The 18,067-nt window shown below is 47.5% G+C and overlaps 4 protein-coding genes across 6 annotated transcripts in view; 1 reads left to right on the top strand and 3 right to left on the bottom strand.

The window, feature by feature from the left end:
* Nucleotides 1-11,331: 11,331 nt before the first annotated feature.
* LOC103264643 (cytochrome b5 domain-containing protein 1) lies at nt 11,332-13,676 on the bottom strand. Its single transcript, XM_008062348.2, has 4 exons — nt 13,353-13,676; nt 13,184-13,260; nt 12,836-13,054; nt 11,332-11,929 (listed from the first exon to the last, which is right to left on the bottom strand). Exons 1-4 carry the CDS (start codon nt 13,510-13,512, stop codon nt 11,699-11,701), a joined length of 687 nt encoding a protein of 228 aa, XP_008060539.1. The 5' UTR covers nt 13,513-13,676; the 3' UTR covers nt 11,332-11,698.
* On the top strand, nt 13,572-14,937 carry NAA38 (N(alpha)-acetyltransferase 38, NatC auxiliary subunit). Of its 2 annotated transcripts, none has more exons than XM_021714614.1 (3): nt 13,572-13,760; nt 14,434-14,617; nt 14,776-14,937. In XM_021714614.1, exons 1-3 carry the CDS (start codon nt 13,632-13,634, stop codon nt 14,886-14,888), a joined length of 426 nt encoding a protein of 141 aa, XP_021570289.1. In that variant the 5' UTR covers nt 13,572-13,631; the 3' UTR covers nt 14,889-14,937. The 2 variants fall into 2 exon arrangements, with proteins under 2 accessions (XP_021570289.1, XP_008060540.1); XM_008062349.1 differs by lacking the exon at nt 13,572-13,760 and adding an exon at nt 13,779-14,241.
* A 721-nt stretch (nt 14,938-15,658) lies between these two features.
* TMEM88 (transmembrane protein 88) lies at nt 15,659-18,066 on the bottom strand. Of its 2 annotated transcripts, none has more exons than XM_008062347.2 (2): nt 16,330-18,066; nt 15,659-16,157 (listed from the first exon to the last, which is right to left on the bottom strand). In XM_008062347.2, the coding sequence occupies exons 1-2, from the start codon at nt 16,546-16,548 to the stop codon at nt 15,888-15,890; spliced, it is 489 nt and encodes a 162-aa protein (XP_008060538.1). In that variant the 5' UTR covers nt 16,549-18,066; the 3' UTR covers nt 15,659-15,887. The 2 variants fall into 2 exon arrangements, with proteins under 2 accessions (XP_008060538.1, XP_021570288.1); XM_021714613.1 differs by having other exon boundaries at nt 15,718-15,987; nt 16,330-16,551.
* Nucleotides 16,660-18,067, bottom strand: part of KDM6B (lysine demethylase 6B) — a 9,967-nt gene continuing 8,559 nt past the window's right edge. The window contains exons 23-24 of the mRNA XM_021714638.1: nt 17,277-17,428; nt 16,660-16,800 (exon numbers count right to left, since the gene is read on the bottom strand). Of these exons, the coding sequence (XP_021570313.1) occupies nt 16,660-16,800; nt 17,277-17,428 (293 nt within the window). The remainder of the gene's footprint in view (nt 16,801-17,276; nt 17,429-18,067) is intronic.

The following is an 18,067-nucleotide window of genomic DNA, read 5'->3' as shown; positions in this document are numbered from 1 at the left end:
CCAACTCAAAAAAAAAAAAAAAGAGGGCATAATGAGTTTGTTTCTAGATGTGCTTGGCTTGATATGATATGTGGCATCCTTTTAGAAATAACATAATTTCTGGGCTGTGGAATAGTTTTCTGTACCTCCACTACCTAACGAAGAACCCAAATGCTGCAATATGTCTTCAATTGAAGGATTTTTATCTATTCTATTCATCCTATTGCAGCCTTTTTAGCTAAACCCTTTCCCTTGCTATCATCAATGACAGTAAGGGAATACCTTAATAAGGAGGAAGAAGATAAGTCCAGAATTGTCTTCTGTGAGTTTAGATCTGCTTTGATTGATCACTATGATGAAAACTGAATAGTCCTATACCAAATGGCAAAAACTAGACTTTTTTTTTCCCTTTGAGATTACTTTTCAACAATTTCTTAATCGTTTTCTATTGGTGAGCTAGCTAGAAATGCCTTCAGTTGTTCCAGAAGAATTGCCCTGACACTTTTCCCAGCTGATTAACTATACTTCAAGTTACAGGTTTGTCATGGTAAATACTAACCCAAACTGGCTCCCTTCTACTCTTTCACTTGCTCTTCGGCACTTTCACCATCTAGCCCTCTGTACAGGAGAATCATTTTGATTTCAAATAAATGAGATACAATTAGTACATTAAAATGGATTTATTTACATTTACATTCTCTATTCCAAAACTGTATGACTCCTAAAATGTATTTCAGAGCCAGTAATGCAGTTATCCACTCCCTCCATTAGAGGAAGAGTTTGAGCTTTGGTGTCAGAGAGGTAGCACCTGGAATCCAAGCTCTGCCACTTATATAAGCCTGCGCAAGCTACTTGTCTCTCAAGTCTAAGCTTCTTCATATGTGAAACAGGAATGTTAATGCCTACTTCAGCCAGGCACAGTGGCTTATGCCTGTAATGCCAGCACTTTCAGAGGCAGAGGTGAGAGGATTGCCTGAGCCCAGCAGTTTGAGACCAGCCTGGGTAACTTGGTGAGACCACATCTACAATAAATCAAAAAATTAGGGCAACCCCCTCAGATCCCCTCCCACGGAGGGAGCTTTTTTGTCCTCTCAATAAATCCTGCTTTAAAAAAAAAATTAGCCAGGCGTGGTGGTGTGTGCCTGTGGTTCCAGCTACTTGGAAGTCTGAGACAGAAGGATCTCCTGAGCCCAGCAGGTCGAGGCTGTGGTAGCTGTGAGCATGGCACTGCATTCCAGCCTGAGTGACAGTGAGACTCCAACTCAAAAAAAAAAAAAAAAGCCTACCTCAAAGGGTTAAGTGAGCTAACTTACATAAAGCATTTACTTTCTGTTATCCCTATTTTTTGAAGAAATGGAATCTAAAAGAAGGTAAGTCTTCTGTGAATGGCTACAAAGCAACAACCTTCCTTCATTCTGCTGTTGGATTTTTTCTAAAACAATCCCATGCATACCTCATCCAACTACAGCCTGGCTTCTCTAACAAAGCCACCATCGACCTGGTGTTTGCCAAATCCATGGATACTCAAGTCATCGTCTTACTTTACCTCTGTGCAACATTTTGTACCATTTACCGCTGCCTCCTCTCATTCTCTCTTTGGCTTGCATGTCACCATTTCCTTGGTCTCTCTCACCTCTTTCTTCCTTCTGAGTCTCCTTTTCCGCCTCCCCTCCCTTAGATATTATTGCTGCCAGGCACTCTATTTAGATCACACTTCACCCTCAAGGTGATCTCATTCTTAGCTTTGGCTACAATAACAATCTGCTGACAATGTCCATACCTATCACTCTAACCTAGAGCCCTCTCTCGAGATGTAGTCCCATATATCCAGTAAGACCTGAACATGTATCTTTGCATGCCCCAGGATTACCTTATATGTCTAACTAAAAATTCATAATCTTTTTCCTCATATTCTTACAGCAGTCCCTTTGTCTGTCCGTGGATTTACCTTCTTCCTGGTCACCTAGGCCAGACACTTGGGTGTTATCCTTGACTTCTCCCTCCGCCTCAGACCCCCCCCTACCCAATATTGTCACCAAGCAATTCTCTCTTAGTTTCAATGTATATTCTTAGATCTCCACTGCCTAACCTAGTTCTGGCTACGTTCATATCTCTCCTAGACTGCAGTAGCATCAGTCTCCCTGTCTCCACTTTTTCCCTCTCCATTCTCTTCTTTCTTCACATTGTAGTCACCTTTTAAAAATGCAAATCTGATCATGTCATTCTCCCTATAAAACCCTTAACTTTATGGTATGTGAATTATATGTCAGTTTAAAAAATCGGCTTACAAAGCCTCCTGTGACCTGGTCTGGCCTCAACAGCTCTCATTGCCTGCCTCCACCTGCTTTCTATCTACTCTTAGCCTTAATGTGTTGCAATTCCTTATGCCTCTGAGCTGTCTCTACTCTCTCATCTGTAATGTTTGCAGGCAAATGCAGATCTGCTGATAATACAGATTACCTCTATTTTTTAATTCTATGCAGGAAGTATTCTCCTCTCCACTTACCCCTTATCCTCTTCCTCCTCTTCACTTGGCTAATTCCTCCTTGCCCTTCAGATCTTAGCTTGGGATGGTACTTCCCCAGAAAACCTGACCCCACTGGACTGGGTTAGGTGCTCCTGATGTGTATTCTTGAGGCATGTAATACTTAGCTCTTGTGTAGCATTTATCACATTACATTTGTTCATTTTGTGAATATTTATTAAGTACTCTGTGCTGAGCACTGGACTAGGTACTGGATATTTAGTGTATAATAAGAGATGTAGTTCCTGCCCTTACAGAGTTTACAGTCTAAGAAGGGAGACAGATGGACATTGAACAGTGAATTACATTAAATATTTTCATTTTAAGTATGATGTTTCAAATGGGTGTGATAAGAGACTTGCCATAATTGGAGGTATCAGAGAAAGTGACTTTTAAGCAACTTTAAGGAGCAGGATTTGGTCAAATTAAGAATGGAGGGTGGAGTATCTCATGCAAAAGAACAGCATATGAGAAGGCTCTGACAGAAAGCCTGAGGGACTTTCAGAAACTGAAAGGCCAGCTGGGCACAGTGGTTCACACCTATAATCCTAGCATTTTGGGAGACAGAGGCATGAGGATTACTTGAGTCCAGGAGTCTGGGCAGCTTGGCGAGATCTCATCTCTACCATAAACAAAAAATTAGCCGAGGGTGATGGCACATGCCTGTAGTTCCAGCTACTAGGGAGGCTGAGGCAGAAGGATCATCTGAGCCCAACAGGTTGAGTCTGCAGTGGCCATGAGCATGCCACTGCACTCCAGCCTAGGTGACAGAGTGAAACTCTGACTCAAAAAAAAAAAACAAAAAAAAAAAACCAAGAACTCACATCCCACATGTTCTTCTTACAATGTAACTTTGATACTCTTCCCACTGAACTTTCTTTTCCTTTTTTTTTTTCTTTTTTTTTGAGTTGGAGTCACACAGCCACCTCAGCATCGACCTGCTGGGCTCCAGTCATCCTTCCACCCCTCAGCCTTTCAAGCAGCCAGAACTACAGGCGTATACTATCACACCCGGCTAATTTTTTATTTATTGTAGAGACGAGGTCTCACCAAGTTGCCCGGGCTGGTATCGAACCGGTGGGCTCAGGCAATCAACTCACCTTGGCCTCCCAAAGTGCTGGGATTACAGGCTGAGCCACTGAGCCCGGCCCCCACTGAATTTTCTACTTGTCGTGTCATGTTGACACTCAGAAAGTTTCAGATTTTGGAGCACTTGGGTTTTGGATTAGGGATGCTCAGCTGGTAAACACACACACATACATATTCATATAATAAAAGTACTATAGGCCGGGCTCGGTGGCTCAGCCTGTAATCCCAGCACTTTGGGAGGCCAAGGTGAGTGGCTTGCTTGAGCCTGCGGGTTCGAGACCCGCCCGGGCAACTTGGTGAGACCTCATCTCCAACTTGGTGAGACCTCATCTCTACAATAAGTCAAAAATTAGCCGGTCATGGTAGCACGCGCCTGTAGTTCCAGCTACTTGGAAGGCTGAGGCAGAAGGATCGCTGGATCCCAGCAGGTTGAGGCTGTGGTGGCCGGAAGCGTGCCACTGCCCTCCAGTCTGGGCGACGGAGTGGGACTCCAACTCAAAATAAATAAATAAAAGTACTATAAAGACAACAGAATCACATGAGAAAGTGATGGTCAAATCATCAGAGGCTTGTCTGAGGAGCTGTTCAGATTGGTATTATTACCTGCAGATCTGCATTTGCTTGTTGTATTAATCCTTCCAACAAACTTAAGAAGTAGGTACTATTTGTAGTTATACTGGAAAAATGACACTGAAGCAGAGAAAGATTAAGTAACTTGCTGAAAGTCATACACCTAATAAGTAGCAGAGCTGGGCTTTGAACCAAGGTAGTCATAGCCCACTGACCTAACTTAATACTTAACACAAACTTTGCTTCATTCAAAAACTATTTAAAATATTGTATAAAATTCCCTCCAGGCTATGGGTATAAGGTATATATGAAATGAAAGTGAATTTTGTGTTTAGGCTTGGATCCCATCCTAAGATATCTCATTGTGTATATGCAAATATTCCAAAATCAAAAAAAATCTGGAATCGGAAACACTTCTGGTTCTGAGAATTTTGGAAAAAGGATACTTAATCTGTATATATTTCTATTTGTGTATGTATGCGTATAGTATGTATTGTATATGTACATGCATAGTATAACTTTTAGTACTATCTGAAATTATCTGTTTATTGTTTATCCTAACAGAGTATAAGTCTCAGTAAAGCAAGAACCTTGTCTGTTTCATTTACTTCTCTATCCCCAGCACTTGGAACAGTGCCTTGCCCTACCCACAAAGTGCTTATTAACTTTTTGTTAATGAAGGGATAATAGCACTTTTCACACTACTTGTGGAAGATGTTGCTAGTTCCTACCCAGTATCAATTTTCTCCTTTCATAGCAGTAGAACCTGGTTTGTTTTGGATGCCAATCTAGAATAAAGACTCACTGTCCCAGACTTCCTTGTAGCTAAGGATCATCATGTAATGCATTTCCTATCAAAGAGACATAGTTAAAGTTCAGCTAAGGATGTCTGGGAAAATTTTTGCCTTCTTGATATAGGCATTGCCCTTTCTTCCATCTCCTTTTCTTCCTTCCTGCCTTGTAATACATGCTAGAAGTAGAGCAGCCAAAAAGTTGATAAGCATGAGGTCAAAAATGGGGAAACAGAAGATATCTGAGACATTGATGGTCTAGTGGAGTCCTTGTTCCACTAACTCCACATCTCTTTTTTTTTTTTTTTGAGTTAGAGTCTCACTCTGTCGCCCAGACTGGAGTGCAGTGGCCACTCCCGGCCACCGCAGCCTCGCCTGCTGGGCTCTAGCGATCCTTCCGCCTCAGCCTTCCGAGTAGCTGGAATTACAAGCACGCGCTACCATGCCTGGCTAAGTTTTTGATTTATTGTAGAGATGAGGTCTCGCCTGCCCAGGCGGGTCTCGAACCCGTGGGCTCAGGCAATCCACTCACCTCAGCCTCCCAAAGGTGCGGGATTACAGGCTGAGCCACCGAGCCGGCTCACATATCTTATTATGTGAATAAAATTAACCCTTAGCACTTAAACTCCCAACAGCCAGGCTTCTGTTACATGCAGCCAACTACTTTCTCAACTGATACAATGTGGTGGCATAATACCCCTCTAGGCTGATCATTAAGGGCAAGCTTCTGTATTTCATCTTCCTTACTACTCTATAGGAGGATTGGAAAAAATTGTCAGCACAAATATCACTTGATATCCAAATCTCTTCAGCTCTTTTTAATCCAGCTTCTGTTTAGGAAAAAAAAAAAAAAAGTGCAGCTTACTGCTGCATTCATTTAATTTTACATAAACATGTCCTTTGATGCCGAGGCAAAATCTGACTGATTTTCAGTGTGAAAATAAAATATAAAACTGTTCTCAGAGTTACTTCTAAACAGAACTTGTCCCTAATCCTAATGAGAATTATTTCAAAAAAGGAATTACTATATGTTGTAAATGGAAATACCACTACTAAAGCCAGAATGCTATTAACAGAATGAAGTCATTGGTTTCTAAGACTATTGATATACTAGAGCAATGTGAAAATAATAACAAAGACGAGATATTTCATGGCAAATTTGGGGGGTAAGGTTAGGACTATGATCCATGAGTTATCTTGGGGTAAACACTGCAGCTGCAAGCAGTTTTCTCAGGGTTAAATAGTGACAGTGGTTAGGTAGCAAGGGATACAAGGTAATCTGAATCTATTTGACTCTTGAGTTTGAACAGATTTCAAATAGTGGGAGTTGTGTGTACCATTCGTTCCTGAAACAAACGTTTATTTATTGGCAATCTATGGCAGGCACTATATGACTGTTGAGGATACAGAGATGATTTAGTCAGATGATTGAAGCTGGATGCCTGAGTAACCACTAAACAGTAAGCTCCCTAAGGACAGTAACTGAGCTGCTTCCAGTAAGGGAGAAACTTAATTCTAGCACTCTCTTTATCTTGGTCCTCATCTCAGTCTTCTATACCCCCACCCCCATCCCCGCTTTAATGGTCTCACTTCACTTACTCATTTACCAGATATTTTTAGTGCTTCCCATGTGCCTAGAATACCCAGTACTTGAGCTGTATATCTATCTGTATTTTGAATCCCTAATTTTTTTTTTTTTAGAGTCTTACTCTGTCACCCAGGCAGGAGTGCAGTGGCACAATCATAATTCACTGCAGCCTCAAACTCCTGGGCTCAAGCAATTTCACACCCCAGCCTCCCAAGTAGCTGGGACTATAAGACTAAGCCACCAAAACCAGCTAATTTATTTATTTTTTGAGTCAGAGTCTCACTCTGTCACCCAGGCTGGAGTGTAGTGGCACTCTCATGGCCACCACAGTCTCGACCTGCTGTGTTCAGGTGATTCTTTCACCTCAGCCTTCCAAATAGCTGTAACCATCACTGCACGCCATCACACCCAGCTAATTTTTTTATTTATTGTAGAGACAAGGTCTTGCTAAGTTGCCTAGGCTGGCCTCGAACCCCTGAGCTCAAGCAATCCTTTCAGCTCTACCTCCCAAAGTGCTGGAATAACAGGCACCTGGCTTAATTTTTAAATTTTTTGTAGAGATGGAGTCTTGCTATGTTGCCCAGGCTGGTCTCAAACTCCTGGCCTCAAGCAGTCCTCCTGCCTCAGCCTCCCAAAGTGCTGGGATTACAGGCATTGAATTCCTTCCAAGCTAAAGATCACCCACTTTTCAAATTCTGTGTGCTTTCTGACACATGTGCTAAACCATGTGCTCTTATTGATCCATCATAAAGTGGCTGTTTCCCAGTATCAGTACTTCCATATGGTCTCTCTAAACTCAGCTGTGGGGCTAGATGCATTAACCTTATCCTCATGTCATGATTGGATGTTAGAGTATCAAAGCCAAATGATGAATCCCCTAATTCAGCTCCAGGGAATGGCTAGCTCAAATCCTTGGTACGGTGGTAAAACACTTCAGACTAGTCATAACTTTGACCCAAAGATTAAAGCTTTAGAAATTTCTGCCACACAAACACTGCAGGTGTAACACAGTTTAAGGTAGACAATTGAAATAGGGTCCAGGAATCCTGGGACATTGTTTGTCATTTTTGATATTTTATTTTTGAGTCCCTTTATTGTGTGTGTCTATGTGCTATTTCAGGGGTAGGAGATTGGGCTATTTTGAGAACCTGATGGAAATTATAGCACCTTTTTCCAAAATAATGTACATTTACACACACAGTATTTAGAAATAGTTTTAGGATGTCCAAATTAATAATCCACCTGTGACTTGCCATGAGGGTGGAAACTTTTTGTATACCGTAAGTCAGTCCTTTATCATGTAGTTTTCATTTACCTTTTCATGTGTGTGTTTTATCCTAATGAGCAGGCAATGAGCAGGCAAGCTTCCTGTAAGGAATATATACCTCTTCATTACCTCCCAGTGATGTGCGCATGTAGGGAACTTGTCTTGCAGGAAATGTTTGCCAGTTGAGTCCTTTGAAGCTGCTGTGTGGTTTACTGAGGACAGGCGGCCTTCCTTTCAACACTCCATCCTCCACCCTACCACCCTCCAACACGAAAGAGATTGCCACAAGAGGACTTGGACCCTATATTCATGTTCTATTTACTTTCTAGATTTTAGGGTGAGGCATTATCTAAATATTTCTCATGCAAATATCCACTGTTGGATATTTAGAGAACAAGGCAGTGCCTAGTGGAAAGTTTTATACCAAAAAGACATAAGTGTTAATAAATGCATATACTCTATTAAAATTTATGAGTCTTTATTCCATCCTCAGCTTTATACCTCGCTCCATACATACCTACACTTATAATCAAGACCCCTTTTTTTTTCCTATCCCATGAGTTAACTTCTCGGACTGTACTCCTTTCCTGGCATGGAAAAAATTAAAAACAGGAATAAACCTAATGCTAATAGGATGATGACTATGTGGCTTTTTTTCCTGATTCTTCCCTTCCCCTTATAAATCTCAAAGGACCAACTTCAATCCTAATTTTGGAACTTGGACGGTTTTTCCCTCCTCCAGGCTCCTCTATTTGACACCACAGGTGATTACAGCCACCTGGTGGTCATATGGGGAAACGACAGGTAAATTGTCCCAGAAAATCTGTTGAGAGGAAGAACCTCTCTATGGAGTAAGTTTTGGTTTGGGATCTATGGGCAGCAAGGAAAGAGAAACCTATGGACAGAGACTATAGCACAGGAACCAGACTTCCTATTTCCTGGTCCTGTCTTGCCTCTACGACACAACATCCCATCCACTAGTTATTATAGACAGATGAGTTCATTTGAGTTCATTCAACACAAAATTATTGAGCAACAACTGTGCCCAGCTGTGAGAATGCAGCAGTGAACTAGACAAGATCTCTGCTCTTATGATCTTACACTCTAGCAGCCAGCCAGCCAGTTAGATCCATAATTTTACAAGTGTAATAAAAACTCTGAAAAATGCATGGTGCTAAAAGATTTAACAGAAAGCCTTGACCTATACAGAGAAATCAGAAAAGGTCTCCCTGAGGAAGAAACATTTAGGACCAGTTAGGTGAAAGATGGAAGGAGAAACACTGCAAGCAGAGAAAACAGTATGTGAAGGCTCTGAGGCAAGAAGACATGTAATGAACCAAAAGCCAGTCAGTGTGTCTGGAACATAGGGGATGAAGAGCAGTGTTGTAAGATGAGCTATGCAAGGTTGGCAGGGTCTGATTTACACAAGGTCTTTGAATTTAGGACTTTATTCCAAAAGCAATTGGAAGTCACTGAAGAATTTAAGGCAGGAAATTAGATTTTCAGGTTTGTTTTTCAGAGCTCACTCTGACTGCAGCGTGTGGAAGGCAGAAGTGGAAATGGGAGAACATCTTCGGAAGTTTCCACAGCAGTCTAGACAAGAGGTGATGGTAACTTGGAGAAAAGATCAGTTCCAGAGATATACAAGAGAGAGACTCTACTTAAGTAGATAGTGACTGGATGTATGGGGAAAGGGGTGTGTTTTTGGCAAGAGGTACTGAAGTAGGAGACTCTGGAAGAACAATTTTGGGCAGAATGAGCACATCCCACAGGCACAGGCCCTGAGGCTGGCACTAGAGGAACAGCATAGCTTTGGTTCTCAAATCGTTTAGGCTTTAACTGAGCAAACAAGGTAAACATAAATATTGATTAAAGATGAAAATGATTGATTCAGATCACTCACGGACTCATACATTCTATGGGACTAGGTGTAGGCCTTCAATCTCACAGTGAGTTCAGATACTACTGAAGCCAACAGGGATATCGCCACTTTTGTTCAGGCCTCTCATAGTCTCTCAGAAAACTCCTGTGTAGCCCACCTAGGGTCTCACAGGGGCCTGTTCCCCTGAGCCGGGCTCCTGGTTAAAGGAGTCCAAATCTAGCTATTGCCCCCCAGGTGGTTCTCGTTTGGTCACCAGGAAGTGTTCTGACTTAGTTTCCTCTCTTCTTTACCCCCTGTTCAGGGCCCCTCTTCTGTAGTAACTGTCTTGCAAAGTCAACCCTGTCTTCCTCATCTTCCCCAAGTGGTAAAGCCTATTGTGAAAAAAACTGCCTCCTTTTTGCTTATTCTCCAATATGTCCCAATTAGCAAGCCTTTTCCCTACTCTACTTTTTCCTGGAAGCAGTAAATACCCTACCATTTTGCCTCAAAAAAGTCAGAAGAGAAATTTTGCTATGTGATTAGCAAGGAAGTAGCCTTGTTAATAGCTGATGCTTAGCTGACATTGGCCTTCCCAGCCTTTTGCCACTGAACTCTCTGCTTTAAAGAGCCTCTGAGGAGAACTCTGCTAACTCCCTTCCAAAGACAATAACTGCTGACTACACAATAGGCCAACAGTTTCCCATTATGCAAGGAACCTAGGAAAAACCCACATCCCAAATACTTGGTCTGAGAGCAGTGGTTACAATTTATTTTTTATTTTATTTTTTAGAGACAGGGCCTCGCTGCATTGCCCAGGCTGGAGTGCAGTGGCACAGTCAGAGCTCACTCCAACCCCTCTGGGGCTCAAGTGATCCTCCCGCCTCAGCCTCCCCAATAACTAGGACTTCAGGCAACACCACCACACCTGGCTAATTTTTTAAATTTTTTGAAGAGATGAGGTCTCACTTCAGCCTCCTAAAGTGTTGGGATTACAGGCTTGAGTCACCACACCTGGCCAATGGTTACAAATGTTAATTTGAGATCAGAGATTGAGATAGTCCCTTAATATTGAAAAGAACATGGACTTTGGAATTGGGCAGACTTGGATTTGCATCCTGGTTCTGGTGATTACTAACTAATGTGCCTCTGAGCTATCAAACTTTTCTAAGTTTCAAAAGACGTATCTGTAAAATAGATCTGTATCCACCTTATGGAGTAGTTCTCTTAAAGAGGCTACTTGGGAGGCTGAGGCAGGAGGATCACTTGAGGCCAGGAGTTCAAGACCAGCCTGAACAATACAGCAAGACCCTATTTCTAAAAAAATTTTTAAAAATTAGCCAGGTGTGGTGATGCACATGTAGTCCTAACTACTCCAGAGACTGAGGCTGGAGGATTGCTTGAGCCCAGCAGTTCAAGGCTGCAGAGACCACACCACTGTACTGCAGCCTGGGCAACAGAACAAGGCCCCTTCTCTTAAAAAACAAAAGCACCTGGCATTATATCTAGCTTGAATTACCTGTAACCATTCACTTCCTTTCCTTCCCTTGGGTTTCAGCTGCTGAACACTCTTCTATAAGTAAGATAAGCCAGTTTTATATAGTCAATGAGAACCATTTCCTGTTCATAAATTCCATCTTCCTGTAGCCACCCCATTTCCATCACTGCCAAAAAAGTTCTTCCATCCCTCATCTCTGTAGGACTTCTCTTTCTCTCACTAATAGTTCTGTCTGAATTCTGACTATCCTCTTCTACATCTCCCTAATCTAAGATACTTGATCTTCTTGTATCATTCCTAAAGATTAGTTAATTCACTTCTAGCATTCTCCCTAATTTTCTCAGAGTAAGTTGTAATGAGGGTGGGGGAATAAGACCTTTATAATTCAGAAGGGCATTGGAACCACAGGCCAGTTCCCAGAGGGGAATAGAGGTCTAGGTCCAGGCACTCCCCAGCCCCACCTCTTTTCCTCAAAGCACAGAAAAAGCCAAACTCAAAATATGCTTGAGTCTACATAAGCATACATCTCCTTTCCTAAAACTCTGTGAGGTCATCATTGAAGTAGAGTAGTATTGCAGGTGTGTGGAGTGTACCATCCATATTGAGATAGTCAAATTCTTCCTCCTCATCCCGGATCCCATTTTCTTCCAGGGTATAATCCATGTTCAGGTTCTTCCCTTCAAATTTCCACGTGTAGCTGGCAGCATGTGCGTTATAGGGGAGATAGCGGTGTAGTATTTCCCACATTGACTCCAGAACCCCCACCTGGAGAACATAGAAGTACCCCACCCCCAGAATTCTGGATGGAGTGTACACACACACACACACACACACACACACACACACACACTCTCTCTCTACAAAGGCCAGTAGCCCAAGATATGATAAAGCTGGGATCAGAGTGCCTTCTTTGGCATATGGCAGCTTCAGGCACTCCATAGTCCTAGAAATAAAGTTGAAGCTCCAGCATGCAATGAATGGGCCCCCAAATCCTCTCTGTCTTAATGACAGCCACTTCCAACTAACAGATGTCCCTAAAGAATCAACTGTCCCCTCACTATATACCTGCAATAGAGTAGATTAATGAGTCTAACTGCTGGCTGGGCATGGAGGCTCATGCCTGTAATCCCAGCACTTTGGATTGCCTGAGCCCAGGGATTTGAGACAGCCTGGGCAACTTGGCGAGCCCTCATCTCTACAATTAAAAAAAAAATCAGCCAGTCATGGTGGCTTGCACCTGTGGTTCCAGCTACTTGGAAGGCCAATGTGGAAGGATCGCCTGAGCCCAGCAGGTCGAGGCTGCGGTGGCTGTGAGTGTGCTACTGCACTCCAGCCTGGGCGACAGAGTAAGACACCGACACCCCCCCAAAAAAAAGTCCAACTGTTGTCCAAAACAGCAATGTAAGAGCTTCCAAGTACCACCATTACTAAGATGTGCTGCCCTGGACTCATAAAGGAGTCTCTTGTACCTCTGTGACCCAGACACAACCCTGGGTACTTAGAATTCCCAACCCTGGGTACCTAGGTGCTCTGCTGTCCTCACTCGCCTCAACGCAAAGGACAGAAAATACAGTTATCACCGGTTATGGGAAAACATAACCTGAAGATCTGTCTGGAGATTTGCTGGGATTCCCATTTCCCTCTAACCTGCTCCCAGTCGCCAATTCTCACCTCCAATGTGTGCTCCTGCGACGTGAGCGTGTTAATGATGCGGATGTTCCGGGTCTTGGCAGACAGCCGCCCCACCTCATAATACGACTCCTGCCACCAGGGCTTCCCGAAATCGCTGGCCCAGTCCGAACGCGGCAGCTGAGGCGGAACGTGCAGAAAGCGGCCCCGCGGGGTGCGGTACCTCAGGCAGCCAGTCAGCGGATCTATGTGCTTGCGGATCTTTAAAGCAGGGTTTGGGGCGAGGGGGTCGGAGCAGTCACTATTTCAGGCTCTGGCTAGCCCGCGCTTTCCCCTCATCCCCGCTCTCCTCTGCCTCTACCCACAACCCTAGGTTTTGGCAGAACTCACGTCTTTGGTCCTCGGATCAAACCAGTGGCTGATGTCCTGGCCCGCGACTTCCACGATAGGTTTCAGCAGCAGGTTCCCTGGGCAGGAGCAGCCACCGTCAGTGCCGGCTACTCAAGAACCAGGCACTCACGCACACACCCTCCGCCCCTGGCGACCGCGTGGCCCTTACCCTTGTATTCCTGTGCCAGTGGCGTCAGGTCGTACACGAATCCCAGGTAAGACACCCAGAGGTCTTCGGGCTGGTTATGTTGGGCCACCTCCGCTGGCGTGAAATAGCGACGCTGGAAATGCTCAAAATCTGGCCCAGCCACTAAGCCCCGGCGCGGCATAGCTCTTGCTCTGTCGGTCACCGGCTCCGTAAGTAGCTTCCTGGCTCCTCAGCACACACTCCTCACTCCTACGTCTTCCCTCTCGTCCAGGAGCGAGGGGAGCGCGTTTATCCGCTGACATGGAAACCATTGTCCTTTTTCGGCCACCGTCCGCTGAGATTAAACGCTGTCATTGCGAAGCGCAGCATGGGCTGCGCGTGCTCATGGGAAACGTAGTCCAATTCAGGCACTGGGCATGTAAGAATCAAGTAATTGAGTTGCGTCCCGGGAGGTAGAGAAACAAACACGCGCCGTTTTAATTCAGGAGCCTGGGCTACATGGGATATTTAGGACAGACTATCGAGACAGAAAAACAAGGCGGGGGCTGCAGTATGAAAAAAGGTACTCTCCTTAAATTCCAGCGTCTCCAGATGTGTAAGAAACTATAGGTAAAATTCTCGCGATATCTTAAGACATCCGGCGTAATAAGCCTCGAGCCACAGCGTTGGCGAAGTAAAAGAAGCTCGCGAGATTTCTGTAGAGGACTAGGAGGGGGAGGAAAGGTGATCTCGCGAAGGGAAAGAGGTCGGGAGCGCTCGCGAGATCTCAGACCACCAGACCTGAAAGGTGCTTGAGAAGTTGAAAGGCCCAGAGGAGGCCCCAGGGCAAATGGCCGGAGCTGGACCGACCATGCTGCTACGAGAGGAGAACGGCTGTTGCAGTCGGCGTCAAAGCAGCTCCAGCGCCGGGGTTAGCGCGGGCTCGGGTTCTGGGACCGACGGGCAGTCGGGCAGCAAGATGGAGGGGCTGAGGAACTGCAGCTCCCGGCAGCCTCCGAGCTTTGTGTGAACGCCCCGCGGGCTGCCGGGAGCTGTGGTTCCCCGGGCGGTTGGGCGGGCAGCCGGGGCTGCGCGGTCTGATCGCGCGTTCCGCCCCGCGCAGGACTCGGACGGGGAGCGCGAGGACTCACCGGCTGCGCGCGCCCGGCAGCAGCTAGAGGCGCTGCTCAACAAGACTATGCGCATCCGCATGACAGATGGACGAACACTGGTCGGCTGCTTCCTCTGCACTGACCGCGACTGCAATGTCATCCTGGGCTCGGCGCAGGAGTTCCTCAAGCCGTCGGGTCAGTGCCCGGGGAATGCACGCCTACCTGAGAACGCAGCGGAACCTCACGCAAGACATTTCCCCTTCAGGGCCTGACTGCACCCCTTGTTTTCTGGAGCTCCGAGGGGCAGGACTGAGTCTGACCTGCCCACCTGATGCTTTGACCTTTCTTTCCAGATTCCTTCTCCGCTGGGGAGCCCCGTGTGCTGGGCCTGGCCATGGTACCCGGACACCACATCGTTTCTATTGAGGTGCAGAGGGAGAGCCTGACTGGGCCTCCATATCTCTGACCACGATCGCGCATGCATTCCACACTTCATTAAACTTATGACCAAAGTGGCTTGTGTCTATGTGTAGCTGCGTTGCAAAGGCAGGGGTAGTGCAGACACTCCATCCCTACAGGAGAGGGTTTATCTGAGGTCGGGAGCACTCTAAATCTTCCTCTGGATTGTCTTGGATGTCCAGGGGTGCCAAAGTTTCCCTCTGGTTCAGGGGTGGGCATGGGGGATAAGGCTGAGCTGCAGACTAACAGGCCCCAGGGTGGGCCCCTGCATCTTCCCTCCCACGCTGCTGCTTCAGAACTGTGGCGGGAGGGGGTGTCATCCTGCTCCGGAAGGCCCATTGTTTCCCACCCCGGCCTGGCAACACTGAGTTCCTTTAAGCTGGGGTCAGAGAACGGGCTCGGGTCCCCAAGGGGAGCAGGGCAAGCAGCCGAGGCCGGGCCTCCTCCACTCTATTGATGGGGGAAGGTTACTGGGGTCAGGGACAGAGCTCTGAGGTCTGGCCAGGAAGAACGGACTAGTGCGATAAGGCCAGGAGGGCGAAGGATGCTCCTGTCTGCGCATTTGTAGCCCTGGCACAGGTTTCCGGGTCCTGGACACGGGGCAGGGGTGGTAGCATTTATGCCACCTCTCTGTTCACAGAGCACATTCAGTTCATTAATTCTTTATTGGTGTGTGACCACTCCTTCCCCTCCAACCCCGTTCCCTAAGCCTTGTAAATACTACAGGAGCTGTACCAGCAATGGCCTAAGATTCAGTTGTCCTGGTCAGGATGGGGAGGGGAGGGGTGCGGGTTCCAGCCCAGATGTTCAGGATTTAGGTGTGGGTAGTGAGAAAAAGCAGGTTTTCTGAGGTGCGGCGATCTTCACCAGCATTGGGTCCACTGATGCTGCTGTTCCCCAAGGTCAGGGCCTTGGGGGCAGGGCAGGTCAGAAGATCCTGAGGCTTCAAGTCCTCGAGCCGAATGGGAGGGAGGGCAGCCGTCAGGGTTGTTCTTGACTAGGGTCCTCATACCCAGACCTTTCCTGACGTGGAAACGGCCTGGGACCCGGGTGAGGCCCGCGTTTGTCGTGGCTGCGGGGCGCGCCGGCGCCGATAGAGAGCTCGGCTGTAGGGCACAAGGCAATCGGCTAGGCGGAGGCGCAGACAGAGGCGGCGGTAGCTAGCCAGAGCAAGCACGAGCAGCGGCACGAGGAGCAGGAATCCGGTGACCAGAAGGGCCGTGAACCCCGGGTCCCGCAGATGCGCGGTGCAAGGGGGCGCCTGGGAGCGCAGGAACTGTGGGAGGAGAAGAGGCGTCAGGCCCGAGCCGACCTGGGCCGCATCGGGCACGAGGTGGAAACAGCCAGGCGGGGAGAAGTTGTGACCCACAGACCCCACCACCAGCACCACCACACAAACATCCATACTCACACGAATACCCACACGCACACCCCGGGGCGCACCTCACCTGAGAGTGGCAGAGGAAGCCGAAGCCCAGCATGGTGACAGCGGGTAGCAAGATGGTCCCCAACACCAGCGCCAGCAGGAGAAGATTGAAGGCAGCCACCAGCAGATTCTGGGCCGTCACCAGCACAGCGCAGGCCCAGCAGTCCAGTGGGTCCCGAGGCTCCGGACCGCCGCCGCCACCGCCGGGAACCGGGCGCTGCGCCCCCGGGACATCCGCCATGGCCTGCCTGGCTCCAGCCCGCCTGGGCTGCTGCCCTTATAGCCCTCTTTCCTGCCCCTCCCCCGGCCCGGCCTCTCCCCACCCCCCTTATCCTGGAATGCAACTCCAGGATTAGGCACCCCCCCATCCCGAGGAGCGGACCAGAGCCCTGGACATTCCACAGGCGCCTCCGGGGAGGGGTTCACGCTCGCCGGGGTCTGCGCAGTCCTCCCCATCAATCACGATCATGCGGCCCTCCTCCCGATACTCTCCCTGCTATCACCAGCACGTTACCAAAACAGGATTTTTTTTCTGCTTTTATTTTTCATATTAATATTCTCACACAAAAAGTCACCGAAAATAGGGGTGGGGTTGGGAAGACCCCTCTGCCCCTGGGGCAGAGAGACAGTGCAGTGCGAGGGGGCGGGACTGTAAACCCCCCACCCCTCCGCAGCCCCAGCGAGGAGAAAAAACAACCAACAAAACGAAAATAAAGCCCCAGAGAAACTCACCCCGGGGTGTCCCTGCCCCAGTTGAGGCCCTGGCCCTGGGCTGTTTCACGCTTAAAAAGAAAAGGTGGGGGTGAAGGTCCGTGTTTTTAAAATTGGCCGGGGCTGGGAAGGACGGGGTTCCTGTTCCTCATAGTTCTTTCTTTAAAACCTTTAAATTTTTTTATTTTATTTATTTATTTTTTTACAAAATACCATTTCAGTTCCCACTTCTTCCCCTACAGTACAGGAGTCGCTCACCCTCAGGCAGGGTTGGGGTCGGGTCGGGAGTGGGGGCACTGGTCCGAGAAAGTGCAGGATGTCGGGGAGGGGAGCGGGTTTGAGCACCATGAGACCCCGGCTGGAGCCGCGGGCGGACGGGTGGAGACGGTCGGGCCGGGCCCGGACACACACTGGGGCACAGGGAGAGCCCGGCGGCGGGCGGTCCCTGGAGGGGGGCGGGATGGCTTGGGGGTGCGGGAGGTCGGGTTTTTCCCAAAAATGAATAAATAGAGGTGAGTGGGACCGTTATAAATTAAAAACCAAAAACAAACAAAAAGGAACAAAAAATACAAATCATAACCGAGTGAATAAACAGAGACATGTACAGGGGTCACAGCTAGCATTGGAAGTGAAAAAGGAGGTTCCGGGGAGGGGTAAAGCCCATAGAAAGAATCTCATTAAAAACCTCGGCTGCCGTAACGTCTATGTACATACACTAGCCGCGTGCATCTGCGCCGGGCGGGCGGGCGGCTGGCAGGCGTGAGGGAACCCGTATGTGACCCCCGCCGCCGCCGGAGCCTGGTCCTTGTGTCTGTTGCTAGAAAGGCCAAAGTCGGTGAGGGGAGGCGCTGGTGGGCGAGGGGCTGCCAGCCCCCTCCCCCGTCTCCCATTTTTTTTCCTTTTTTTCCTCATATTTGTTAAAAAAAATTCTTAATAAATTAAGTGAGGGGAGCTGCCAATGGGGTGGAAGGGCTGGGCCCGACCCCCTTCCCAGCCAGAGGCGGGACCTAGGTCCAGCCCAGGCGTGTGCTGGTGGCCCCGCGGCACCC

The sequence above is a fragment of the Carlito syrichta genome, unplaced genomic scaffold, assembly GCF_000164805.1.
Source record: "Carlito syrichta isolate Samal-C Ts95f unplaced genomic scaffold, Tarsius_syrichta-2.0.1 Scaffold305688, whole genome shotgun sequence".
NCBI lineage: Eukaryota > Metazoa > Chordata > Mammalia > Primates > Tarsiidae > Carlito > Carlito syrichta.
Note: the sequence above shows the minus strand (reverse complement) of the source record. Positions and strands in the feature narration are given on the sequence as shown.

Excerpts from the sequence above, each read along its gene's own strand:
- LOC103264643 (XM_008062348.2), bottom strand. The coding sequence starts at position 13,512 with ATGCCGCGCCGGGGCTTAGTGGCTGGGCCAGATTTTGAGCATTTCCAG. Across the intron at positions 13,261-13,352 it reads ACTGGCACAGGAATACAAGG|GGAACCTGCTGCTGAAACCT; the intron begins GTAAGGGCCACG and ends GCTCCTGCCCAG. Across the intron at positions 13,055-13,183 it reads TTGATCCGAGGACCAAAGAC|ATCCGCAAGCACATAGATCC; the intron begins GTGAGTTCTGCC and ends CCTGCTTTAAAG.
- NAA38 (XM_021714614.1), top strand. The coding sequence starts at position 13,632 with ATGGAAACCATTGTCCTTTTTCGGCCACCGTCCGCTGAGATTAAACGC. Across the intron at positions 13,761-14,433 it reads ACTGGGCATGTAAGAATCAA|GACTCGGACGGGGAGCGCGA; the intron begins GTAATTGAGTTG and ends CGCCCCGCGCAG. Across the intron at positions 14,618-14,775 it reads GGAGTTCCTCAAGCCGTCGG|ATTCCTTCTCCGCTGGGGAG; the intron begins GTCAGTGCCCGG and ends CTTTCTTTCCAG.
- TMEM88 (XM_008062347.2), bottom strand. The coding sequence starts at position 16,548 with ATGGCGGATGTCCCGGGGGCGCAGCGCCCGGTTCCCGGCGGTGGCGGC. Across the intron at positions 16,158-16,329 it reads GCTTCCTCTGCCACTCTCAG|TTCCTGCGCTCCCAGGCGCC; the intron begins GTGAGGTGCGCC and ends CTCCTCCCACAG.